Source organism: Pholcus phalangioides, unplaced genomic scaffold (assembly GCF_987345545.1).
Source record: "Pholcus phalangioides strain wild (caught in Gottingen) unplaced genomic scaffold, Ppha-v1.0 ptg000042l_1, whole genome shotgun sequence".
Lineage (NCBI taxonomy): Eukaryota > Metazoa > Arthropoda > Arachnida > Araneae > Pholcidae > Pholcus > Pholcus phalangioides.
In genome coordinates, this window is record NW_028301628.1 from 18,924,821 (window position 1) to 18,937,310 (window position 12,490).

Sequence of the window (12,490 nt, forward strand, 5' to 3'; positions counted from 1 at the left end):
CGCTGAAAAGTTTTGTGTGAGTGAACACTTAATAATATATGTGTATATCTAGGGTTGTGCATGTTCAGAAGTGCCAGATATCTTCCAATTAGAAAATATGACATTTTTCAAATGAGTAGATTTGTAATATGTGCAAGGCTTTTTTTATATATATATTGTGGCTCTGCTTTCAGTAGAGAATTTTTTTTAAACAAAGCAACACTGACATTCTGGTCTTGAAGTTGTAAAACCACAGACCAACTGACCACTGTTATGCAACTGTTTGAATCCAATCTAGGCTTTCACGATACCCATATAGTTGCTGAGTGGCCAATATGGCTATATATTGATGATTTCTGCAGCAGTTGTAGGTGAAACATATGATTCCATGTTCAACCCTCTGATCATTACCTAAATACTGTGAAGAAATGGTGTGTCAGGAACCAATTTGTACTCATAAAATAAAGGCTAGTTTATTCATTCTCAATAAATTGATTTACTTAAGTCTTGTTGATGAAAACAAAGTTTGAAATGATTGAGCAGAAATGCTTATAGTTTTCAAATCTATACATATCCTTAATAATTTAGCCTTTTTTTATTACTATCAGTAAATTATAAATGCAGTCTTGCTTATTCCATTTGTTTAAAGCGCCTTTTTTTCTACAAAATAATGCTTTTTGTTTAGGTTTTGTTCCAGCATTCACATTTGGGACAGGTCAAAAAGCAAAACTTGTTTTCGGACAGGATGTTAATCATCTGAAGTTTTTCACCCTTTGTGGTCTGCAAGAGGGTTATGAGCCTTTTTGTGTCAACATGAACCGGACCATGACATTTTGGTACAATAAAGATGAAGCTACATTCACAAATGTTGATGACACTGCAGAATCATCAGTTGAAGTATTCAGAGTTCCTCCAGGAGCAGATTCACCTCCTGCCTTGAAAATTTCTCATAGGCTGTATGAAACAGTAGATAAAGTTAACTATGAATTTTTACGTCTTAGTCTTCCAGTTGCTTGCAGTGATGAATACATCGAGTAAGTCATATGTTTGTATTTGAAAAATCATTTTGAATTTGAACAATCACTCTTGAAGGAAAAACAAATCGTATCTTTCAAAAATTTGTCTTATTTTCTTTTGAATGGGCTGTTCAATTTAGATTATTTTATATTTTATTTTTATGAGAACAATGAAAACTTTTGAGTACATTGTAAAAAAAAATCAGATTTCTACTGTGATAACGGAGGAAAATTAATATGCTTTATAGCCAAAAAATATTGTTATTTTTGGCTGATTAGGACTAAGCAAAGCGGAATTGATTGCTTGAATCTAATTCCTTGAGCATCCATTATTCATTTATTCATCTAGTTATTTCGAAACATCAGCAAGCACAACTTTGTTTTATTTTTCATTTTAATTTATGATTTTAGTGAAGAGACTAAAGCACACAATTGGGAAGAAATCAGAAGACGACAAAGGCGTCAACTAGCAGAAAATGCAAGATTGAGACATCCTGGTATTATAATATTCTTATATCATAATTTATTTAATATCGATCAAATGCAGATTTTTATAAATGAATCACAGCTAGTAATACTCAGCTGGTCAGCATAAAATTAATTACAAACAAAAAAATTATTCAAAATAATTTCAAAATTTATTTTTTGAAACTACCAATCCCTATAGATGAATTTATTTCCTTTTGTTTCTCATAGCTCGTGCATTTTTTTTTACTGTGAAAAATGAAGTAGAAAGGATAGTACTTCTCTTCTGGTCCCATTTTTTAAAATAGGGAAACATCCCATAAGTAATGGGAATAAAATCGTGGAAATTTCTATCTTATATGAGTGTTAAAAAAAAATTGGATGAATAATTTTAATAATTTATTACTGCAAGCTGACAATTTGATCTTTTATAGCTAACCTGGAGCATCATATGCTGAGCAGTGGATTCAGTTTGTCTGATGTGAAAGGTGAGGTTATTTATTGACAGCAAACCTTTTACATCTTGGATTTAAAAGAAAAGTAAAAAATAAAAACTTTGATTTGACTGAAATCTTGAAATATTCATATTTAAGTTTCTTTTCTTATTTGAAATCAGTAAAAAAAGTAATTTAATTGAGACCTTGGTGTCTATAATTACTTCTTTTTTCAAAATTCTTTTGTTTTATTTTTTTCGAGGAAAAAATTATACACAATGTCACAAAATTTGGTTCAACAAATGTTTTTTTTTACAGACTTGCAACGAGGATATTCTGAGGATGCTGCAGAAACAGATGATGCTGGTCATTTGACACCTCGTGTTGCATTGCCAAAAAGACATTCCATGGATATGGCCATGAGTCTTGAAGTACCTGACCAAACAGGCGTCATTGGTAAACTTCGTTCCACATCAAGTGAAGAGCTTCATAAAAAAGGAATCGATAGTGGGACAGAAACTAATGGTGTATCTGAACCAGATCGCCCAAAAAGGCGAGGTCGCTCTCCATTCCGGTTTTTCAAAAAGAAAGATGAAAAAGTTGCTGATCAAGTAGAAACTATTCCAGTCGAAGCTCCACCCGAAAGGACTAAGCCAGTTGGAACCACTGGAGGACTAACAGTGTTACAACCCTCTTTGCGAGCATCAGCCACGCAGCTTGTTCCTCCAGGAGCAGCTGAACGTCAAGCTGCTCTTAGTCCCACAATGGCTGATCGTGCAGGTTCACCAAGACGCCTTTCCAGAGTGCCACCCGAAGCTGTGCCACCAGAAGATGGTAGTGATTATCTTGATTCCACTTCTTTGGATCTGATAGACGAATATTTTTACGCAATCCGTATATTCCCTGGTCAGGAACCAAATCATGTGTACTGTGGTTGGGTGACAACAATGTTCAAGCAATTCGGAACAACTTTTGAAACTGAAAAAGTACAGAGAGTTGTGTTTCAAAGCTTTGGTGATGACAATTTACTGAGTGATGCGTGAGTTACTACAGCTTTTGATATTGAATTATTTCTATCTTTTCTGTCCTGATTTGACTTCTGAAGAAATCAAATCAGGTCAATTCTGAAGATATATAAAAGTTTAACAATTCATTTGAAACAATGCTTGGGTGAAAATTTGAATTTTATTTTTGTCATTTTCATCACAGGATAGGCAGCAATTCAAATTTAAATTTTATACCAAACTTTTTGAGATCAGATCAAAAGGGGGGAAAAATTGCTAAAAGGAATTTTATAAAAACATAATGGTTCTTGTTTTTCTTAGATAAATTTACTTTTGGGTTTTTGTTTATGCTTTTCACTGTATTTACTTGAATCTAAGATTTGTTCCTTCCTCAAAAATTTAAGCAGTTTATCTGGGTACTCATTGAAATTGTTGAAAAATACCTACGATATTTAAAAAAGAATGTGTATTTTCACAGCTGAGAAATAAGGGGTTCATTAAATTCAAATAAATATGGTAATTAAAACATGATAGTCATTTCTCTACCTTTCTGAATACAATGGCTAATTTCTTAAACTGTTCGAGAGACCATTGACTTACAACTATGCGGGTCAAATCTTTTATTTGAACCTTTGTGAATTATTACTAATATTTGTGGTGTGCACTCCTAATTTCATTATTTTAATTTAATTTTTTATTAAATTTTCAAGTCTGACTGAGGTTGATCTCTGGTTCTGGATTATAGGTTTATAAGTGCTGCTGTAGATGATCATGAATATCAATCTTTCACAGCCATATTGCCTCAATTTAAATTTTTTTAAACTTTTTTTTGTCAGACAATGAATTAGCTAATTAATAGAATTGATCTAAGAATGAGTAATAATGATAAAAAATAGGTGATACACTGGACCGTCTTAAGAGCATCATAGGCCCCCGGGCCAAGTGGTTTTTCTGAGACCCTACCTGGTAAATTCTATAAAATTTCAACCAGATCTCATTTTTGTGAGGCCTCTCTTCTGTAGAGCCCCCCCCCCCCCCCGGCCGTGCCCGGGTGGGCCCATGCGTTAAGACAGCACTGGTGATACACACATAGCAGAGCTCAATTAATCAAGCCCCTATTAACTGAGGTAACTAGCCAAACTAAGATAAACTGGATCACAAATCCTTTTATTCAGATATAAGGTCCATAGATCAGGACAATTTTAACAGGCTTATATTAGGAGCATCTTATAAAATCATTCTACAGCTTATATTTCTTGGTCAGGCCTTATTTTCAGGAAAACCCTGCAACTATATCTAGTAGAAGCCAGCATAAAAAAATTATGTGATACACTGCATACAGTAAAGAAATTAATAAATTTTGCACAAATTTTCAAATTTGTTGAGCTTTGAGTTTATTCGTTTCCAAAATAATTTTTTCCCACTTTTAAATAGTATATTTTTTACTTTCAGTCTTGATCGACAAGATTGTTACATGGTGTGTGCTGGACAGCTTCATGCAGAAGTTACTCAGAGTGATGGTAGTTCAAGGAGTTCCAATCAGGGTATGGTTGTTGGATGCCATGTTGATATTACGACAGGCATATTGACATTCACTGCAGAAGGTTTACCTACTCGTTACAGATTCAAGGTAAGTATTTTGATGTTCGCCATTTTTTTATACATTAAAAAGAAATGAATCTTTTCATGAGTGATATAACTATATACTGCTGATCACAAAGGAGCTTAGAGACATAAATGAAGATATACATTAACAATATTTATTGTTAAACTTATAGAAAATTCACACAGTATGGATATAAAATCAATTTTCAAAGAAACAGACATTTTCGGGATATTATGTTGAGGTGAACTTGGAAAGAAAAAGTCATCTGGTCTCTGAAAGGACTCGAATCCAGGCTAACACCATCTATAGCAGAAAGGCTCAACGCGAAGCTAGTGACGTCAGTGAAGAAATCCATTTCACCTATAGTCATTGAATGCACTGTAAAAAAAAGGTAAAAATATCGCATGAATCAACCTGCTATATCCAATGGCAGCAGGTTAAATGGACTTCAGAGACGCCAAAGGCCTTCTGCTATTGATGGTGTTGTCTAGGCCCCCTTGCGAACTGGGCAAGCCTGCTACCATTTACACCACCGGAGACACGACCCTGCCTTCTTTATTTCAGGCACTGATGTAAAGGCATTGGTAGCCTCTCTGAATTTCAGTCCATCATGGGGGGGGGGGGGTTCCACTGCCTGAAATACTCACAGGCACACTCACATAAGGAGAGAGATAAAAGCACCTACATATTTGTACCAATATGGTACCAATGGCAGCAGGTTAAATGGACTTCAGTGACGCCAAAGGCCTTCTGCTATTGTGGTGTTGTCTAGGCCCCCCTTGTGAACTGGGCAAGCCTGCTACCATTTACACCCCGGAGACACGACCCTGCCTTCATTATTTCAGGCACTGTGACATGAGGCACTGATGTAGAGGCATTGGTAGCCTCTCTGAATTTCAGTCCATCATGGGGGGTTCCACTGCCTGAAATACTCACAGGCACACTCACATAAGGAGAGAAATCACAGCTCCTACATATTGGTACCAATATTTTGTGTGAAATTATGAGTACTGAAAACTGTTACTTTTTTTTTCTAAAAGGTTGAACCTGGTGTTAAATTGTTTCCAGCAGTTTTCTTTGAAGCTACTAGTAAAGAGGTATTGCAGTTTGAACTCGGAAGAACTTCAACAACTCTTCCACTTTCAGCTGCTGTGCTGCGCAGCACAGAAAAACACCTTACTCCACAGTGTCCTCCAAGATTAAAGGTATAACTTTTACTTTACAAATGCAATGTGGGTGCATTTATCATGCTATGTTTTCTTCATTATTATTTGGTGCCTTTAAAAGGTATTCGCTCTGTATTATGAGTTTATTGTGAAATTTACTGGGTAAACATACATTTCTTTTTAAATTGAAAAAAAAAAACTTTAATAAATATTTGAAATGATATATGCCTGTGTATCCCGGTGTTATGATCAAAGAGGTGCTTTCAATAAAAGAAAAGCATTTTTCTAGTTCTTGTAAAACCTTCCAGAAAATCAAACCAGTTAGACACGATAGTGATGAACACTGATTTTTTTGTGAGTCGTTTTTTTTTCTACAAGAGTGGAGGGAGGATAGAGTAGTTAGCTATGAAGAGGGGTACATTAGACCCAGAAACAGTTATCTGATATTTTTAATTTTGTTACTGAGCCATCAAACAGAGTTTACTCACCCATGGTCAATTATTTGTCCTTGCAGGTTCAGTGCTTGCAACCTTATCAATGGGCTCGAGCTCCAAATGTCACTCTGAAACCCCATGCTCTTAAACTGTCAGACATACGCGGTTGGAGTATGTTGTGTGAAGATCCTGTGTCTATGCTTGCTGTTCACATACCTGAAGAAGATCGGTGCATAGATGTTCTTGAACTTATCGAAAGAGAAAAATTGTTGAGGTGAAACACTCAAAGTTACTTGCTTGTAGTCTAACTTATGAATCACTATTCAATTAAGAAACTTTCATTTATGCATAATTATTAAAGTATTTTTCCTTTTACTATTTCTTCTGGATGTTTTTATTTGTGCTATGTTTTAAGAAATTCATTGTTATGCATTGTTTTTTTTTTGCAGTTTTCATGCTCATACATTAGCTCTTTACTGTGCACTGTGTTTCCAAGGTAATCATAGAGCAGCTCACACTATATGTTCTCATGTGGATGAAAAGCAACTTATGTATGCTATTCAATCTGAATATCTATCTGGTCCCTTGAGAAGAGCCTTCACAGATTTGCTAATTGCTTTGCATCTCGAATTCCATGCATATGCAAGGTAAATATGTTGTCAGGTTCATAAAAAATAAAATTTTTAATATTTTTAGTTGAATGTGTTTTTTTCTAATCATTCAAACTATAAAACTGTGTTTAAAATTTAAAATATTTGTTAAGTTAATAAAGTGTGTGTGTGTGCACTCTGGTTTCATTATTTTATTTTGTAGGAGCTTGACTCAAAATGAGTTCATACTACCTCTGGGTGCAGATCTGAGGGCAATGTATGAAGAAGCTGCAGCTGCTCATAGTCTATCTACTATGCAATATTCATCAATTAGACCAGAAATGAGCATGAGTCCTATTGTGTAATGCTTATTTTTATTTGCTTAATTTTTCTTTTATGTTTTGAATTTTTTAATGATTAATTTATATCAGATATATGTGGTATTTCACAAAGAGTGTTTAAAAGGAGCAAAAATTATATGGTTGATTCTAAAATTAAAGTAAAATGTGTGTTATAAAATATTGGCAAAAAAGAGTGAAATTAATTTGTGATATTCTCATTCCAGTAAAATTATAATTGCAGGGGGAAGGGGGTGATAATATAAAAATTTCAATCTCTCAGTCTTCTTACAGTTTTCAATTAAAAACAAACAGCTATTTTAATTTATTACCATTTTATTATAAATTTATTAAATTGTTTTGTTACAGAGAAAATGTCACATCTTTGAAAGATCTAAGCACACCATATTTCCCAGTTGAGATTCTAAAATTGTTCATTATGGAAGCTTTAGCAGATGCTGTTTGTAAAGGCAATAGACCGAATAGGGACCCAATTGGTGGTAGCAATGAAAACCTTTTTGTGTAAGTTCATTTCTGTTATAAATTCTGCTTATTACTTAACCTTGTTTTTTCTCACTTATCCAATAGTTTCACGTCAAAGCTAAAGATCTCAAATAATTTTATGTTGACTTTCTTAATTTTTGAACACTGCTTGATGGCCTACATTGGATCTTACTTAATACATAGCATCAGGGATCATTCAACATCAGGGTGTTGAGCAGAAAAACTTCATGAATGAGAATTGTTTCTTTATGAGAAAAAAATCAGGACTCTCTGGGTAAGATTTTGTAAGTGGGGAAATGTCTTTTGCAGGAACGTCTTACGATATTACTGCACAATGTTATGCTCAAAATAATTCATGATTTCTCACCAAAGTCATAATTCTGATATGAAACACAGAATGGAGATACTTTTACCTTTTCCCAACAAAGCAAAATGAAAAATTAATTGCTGTGAAAAAATTATGTTTCATAAAGCATATTTGTACATCTATAAATATAAAAATTATATATAACAACTTGTCAAATTCCCAACAACAGGTCACCATGAAAACTAAAAAAAATTGTATAGGCACCTAAAAATTTTCCATGTTTGATCATTAAATTCAGATCTGAATGAATGAACACCATTACTCTGCCACCTGTTGCCGAGATCTCTTCCAGTCCAGCTTTGTGGCAGTCTGAAGTATAAAATTGGGGGGGGGGGGTCTAAGGATTCTTATTTAATGTTTTGGAAAACTTTCAGAATTTATTTTTGAGCATCTATTGACATGGAACAGAAGTTATTAAGTCCCATAAAAATCGATAAGAAATGGTTATTAAGGACCTTTTTTCTCAGGAAAAAAAATTCTTAGCTTTTTCAGAATTTTGACTGGTGCCCAATTTTTTTTTTTTTTTTTGATTTGTCAAACCTCTTAAAATACTGTACATATATTTTGCCAAATATTTTATGCATGTACGATTACAAAAAAAAAAACATTTATAGGAAAAAAAAATTTTCCAATACAAATGTTTCACACAGAAAAAAGTTTCACCTAACAGTATTTGTAATTAATATCCCACTCTGACATTTTCCCCCCATTTTATCTTTCAGACCTCTTGTCAAACTAGCTGATAAATTATTTTTGATTGGTTTATTCCAAGATGAAGAACTTCAACTTCTGCTGAAACTTATTGATCCTGAAAATTTTGATCCTCATTATAATGCAGGTAAAAGAGTTTTGAATTTCTCCCTTCATTTTGAAAAATATTCTTAAGCTATACATTCTACCTGACTGTAGCAAAGGTTTTTACTTTCTTATATATAATGTTATTCTTGATAACATGATACTAAACAAAAACAATGTGCAAAAATTTTCTCTAAATGCAAATCATCGCTCATTAACTGAATCAAAATTTGTTCAAAATTTTTGCTTGTTATGTGAATTTCTCTAACCAAATCACTCATTAACTGAAGTTCAACTGTATATATTGTTTTTAGTTTTTATAATTGCATTTTTAATTGGGGTTGCTGTATTTTAGAAATATATGACATCCATATTTGTTATTTGTTATGGGCATCTTTTTCTCAGCCACCTCATTTCGCCTGTTGTGGCCTTGTATTTGTATTAAGCATTTAAAAGCCGAACAATGAACAAAATCACTTATTGTTTTGAAGTTTGGAATTCAGGGTCTTTTTACATGCTTATACGTAGATCAGTTTTGAAATTTGAAAAAAAAGTTTTTCTTTGTTTTTCACGATGTTTCGTAAATGGAAGACTGGCACTTGGGAAAAGCAGAAAATGGTATCACCTATATTCTTACGATTATTTATTTCTGGATTACAATTATCACATGAAATTTTCTATTTTCTACTAAAAATTCACAGCACATACCGGTTTTTTAACACAAAAATATGTGCAGAAAATTAAAATTTTTTTTCTAATGTCTGTGATAAAAGAAATGAAAATTTTTGATGGACCAGTTTGTCACATTGGTAGAATTTATACATGGAGTTTTTTTTTTGGGAACCACACACTGTCCTTGTGTCATGAACACAATATAATGACCATCAAAGGACCTGGCATCTTTCAGTTGACAACATGGACCTGGATGAATGATTAACCTCTCCTTTGTAGAAGGTTCATTGTGACTTCTCTTCAGAATTCCAAATGTGAATTACAATCTGCTCCTCTCAGCTATTTACGAATAATCCAACATGCTACGATGGTCACATATGGTCTATAATGGTCACATGGCAAATCTTTTTCCAATGGAATCCACAGCTGTGGTTTTGATCGAGTTCTTGAAAGCATTTGTTTTATCCCATGCAATAGTTTTTTTTTCAGATTGCTCAAAACTTCCTTGCCCTTTCTTGGAATTTTCACATGAGAGTTGCTCTTAGTTTTGCAGAACACACTTTGGGAGTTTTTAACACCTCATACTCATTGTTGCAAAATATATCTACCATTCCACATAAATTAGTTTGAACTGTTGTCACTGGACCATTTTCAACAAAATTCTCTTTATCCATGATCTTCCCAGGTTCATCAGCAGGTAATTCGCATATATCTACGTCCTCTAATTCAGAACCTGAAAAAGTTTCCTAATATCCTACAGCTTCTTCTAATGTGAGATATCTTTTTGACATCGTTGCACACAGCTGAATATAACAAGACTATCTACAATTGCTGATCTCAGTTTGATTAGTTTGCATGCGATTCGAAAAAAATATTCATTTCTAAGAATGCAAGAATAAAAAAAGTACCCATCCAATATAAGCAATCCACCCCAGAAAGCACAATCCTCTGTGTCATATTATCTAGAATTCACCCCTATACACATGTCAGATGATGACAACACCCTGTGGTTCTAATGGGAAAATCGAAGCAGTGCACTGCACATTATATATCCCTATAGAAGCCCACTCGCTTGAAAGGCCAATGTTCCATAAGTGGAGCATGAATTTTTGAATGCAGGTAGTTTGTTCACTTGTTACAGCACAAACAAACTAATTAATTTACTTTGATTGATATATTGAGTGGTAGAAACACACAAAATAATTTTCAATTTACTTCAAAATTGAAATTTTGGCGAATTTTAATCGAAATATGGGGGGGGGGAATGCCCAAAAAATGTCGAATTTCAAAATTCTGTCAAAAAAGTTTATATAATCCTGAAGTTTCCGAATTTATTCAAAAAAATACTTTGAACTCTTCTCTATACGATAAAAAAACTGGAAATGTTTGAATCAGTTTTTATCTGATATTTTTGCAAATGAAATCTATGTTCCATTTATGGAACAATGGCCTTTAAACGGTTAATACTACTTCTTGGCACTTCAGGCATCTCGTGTGTGAGGTGCACACATCTCATGCATCAATGGGAATGGGGTGGTGGGGGCACATTATAGAATACATATGTTTTATAAAGCTGTGTAGTTTGCTAATATGTTGAGAATTAGTCACTCTTTTCCCACTGGAATGAAATGATTTATGCTATTTCATGTAAATTTGAGGGGTTTTGTAGTTGCATCCTAACAATGCCTGCAGTCAACTTTCATTTGCATCATAACATCATCATAACTCAATGAAGACTGGATCTTGAGTGTTTCTAGTGAGTTACATCTCAAAATATTGAGGTCATATAAAGCAACTTCAAATACATGTTCAGTCTGAAGGCAAACAACTTCCAGTCTAGAACATTGGTTAGCTGTTATAATATGCAGTTATAAACTCTTTGTATCAAATGCTTAGTATTCTCACTTCATGATTGCATTTGTTGCATTGGTTTTTTTTGCATTAAACTTTAACATTTTAAGAGAAAAACAAAAAGAAAATCTATTTATATTGTTCTCTAAAATACATGTTTTTTTTGTTTTCAGAAGATGAAAATCAGGTGAGAGGATTGATGGCAATGAATCTTGCTGAAGGAGCTAAATTGGAAATGTGTTACTTGCTTCATCATCTTTGTGACTTGCAACTTCGCCACAGAGTTGAATCAATGATAGCTTTCTGTGATGATTATGTCTGTGAATTACAAAGTGTGAGTTAATTTCAATTTTTGCATTTTATTCAACCTAAGAAGTTACATTTTATTTCCATCATTTATTTCTCTTTTGGGTCTTTCAGTTGATTAATTAATTTATTCATTTTTAGAGATTTTTTCATTATTTATACAAATATATATATTTTCTTAGGATCAACTTCGTCGGTACATTGAAATCAAAGAGTCTGACATGCCATCAGCTGTGGCTGCAAAAAAAACTAGAGAGTTTCGGTGTGCACCAAAAGAGCAGGTAAAAAAGATTTTATGTTTGAAAAATAATAATTTACAAAGTATTTAATTTAAAATTTTGATTGAAAAAATTTATGCAAAAAAAGTTGTTAAATTGATTTGTATACATACAGTCACTTCTGAGTAAAAAATATTCGGCATTAATGGGATTAATTTTTTCGATGATCAATTGCTGATGATATCCTCTAACTAAGCTTAGTGGTCGATGCGTACAGGGTAACTTTTTGAATTAAAAGATTTTCTATTGTTTTATTTTATTTTTTACATCTGAACAATCAGTTAGAGTTATAACCTATCTTTCCACTATTTTACTAACATTTCACTTTTTTTTTATTCTCAGATGAGAACAATTTTGTGTTTTAAAAATCTGGAAGAAGATCAAGCTGGTGATTGCTCTTGTAGTGAAGAGCTCAGGGAAACCCTTACAAGTTATCATGATGAGCTTATTTCTCGAGTCAGAACTGCTTGTCAGTCAGAAGAAGGAGAAGAGAAAACTGAGGATAGTGATGAACCAAAGAAGCCCTGGACCCAAAGGTTACTGAACATTGTGAAAATGGTGAAAGCTGGGGAAGAAGAAGGCAGTAAAGAAGAGAAAGAGGGTCCACGTCCTGAAGGTAATAAGTTTTACTAGCATAAACTGTTTGCAATCTCACAGATAATTTGATAACTTCTGTTCAAGCTAA

The 12,490-nt window shown here is 33.4% G+C and overlaps 1 protein-coding gene across 13 annotated transcripts in view; it reads left to right on the forward strand.

The window, feature by feature from the left end:
* The window catches only part of RyR (Ryanodine receptor), a 178,209-nt gene that overhangs the window by 54,065 nt on the left and 111,654 nt on the right, over positions 1-12,490 (forward strand). For all 13 annotated transcript variants that reach the window (XM_089255391.1, XM_089255395.1, XM_089255398.1 and 10 more), the window contains exons 32-45: positions 665-1,013; positions 1,407-1,492; positions 1,895-1,948; positions 2,213-2,933; positions 4,351-4,528; positions 5,545-5,709; positions 6,185-6,378; positions 6,554-6,751; positions 6,918-7,055; positions 7,402-7,554; positions 8,626-8,741; positions 11,395-11,555; positions 11,710-11,808; positions 12,148-12,421. In XM_089255391.1, the coding sequence (XP_089111517.1) occupies positions 665-1,013; positions 1,407-1,492; positions 1,895-1,948; positions 2,213-2,933; positions 4,351-4,528; positions 5,545-5,709; positions 6,185-6,378; positions 6,554-6,751; positions 6,918-7,055; positions 7,402-7,554; positions 8,626-8,741; positions 11,395-11,555; positions 11,710-11,808; positions 12,148-12,421 (2,886 nt within the window). The remainder of the gene's footprint in view (positions 1-664; positions 1,014-1,406; positions 1,493-1,894; positions 1,949-2,212; positions 2,934-4,350; positions 4,529-5,544; positions 5,710-6,184; positions 6,379-6,553; positions 6,752-6,917; positions 7,056-7,401; positions 7,555-8,625; positions 8,742-11,394; positions 11,556-11,709; positions 11,809-12,147; positions 12,422-12,490) is intronic.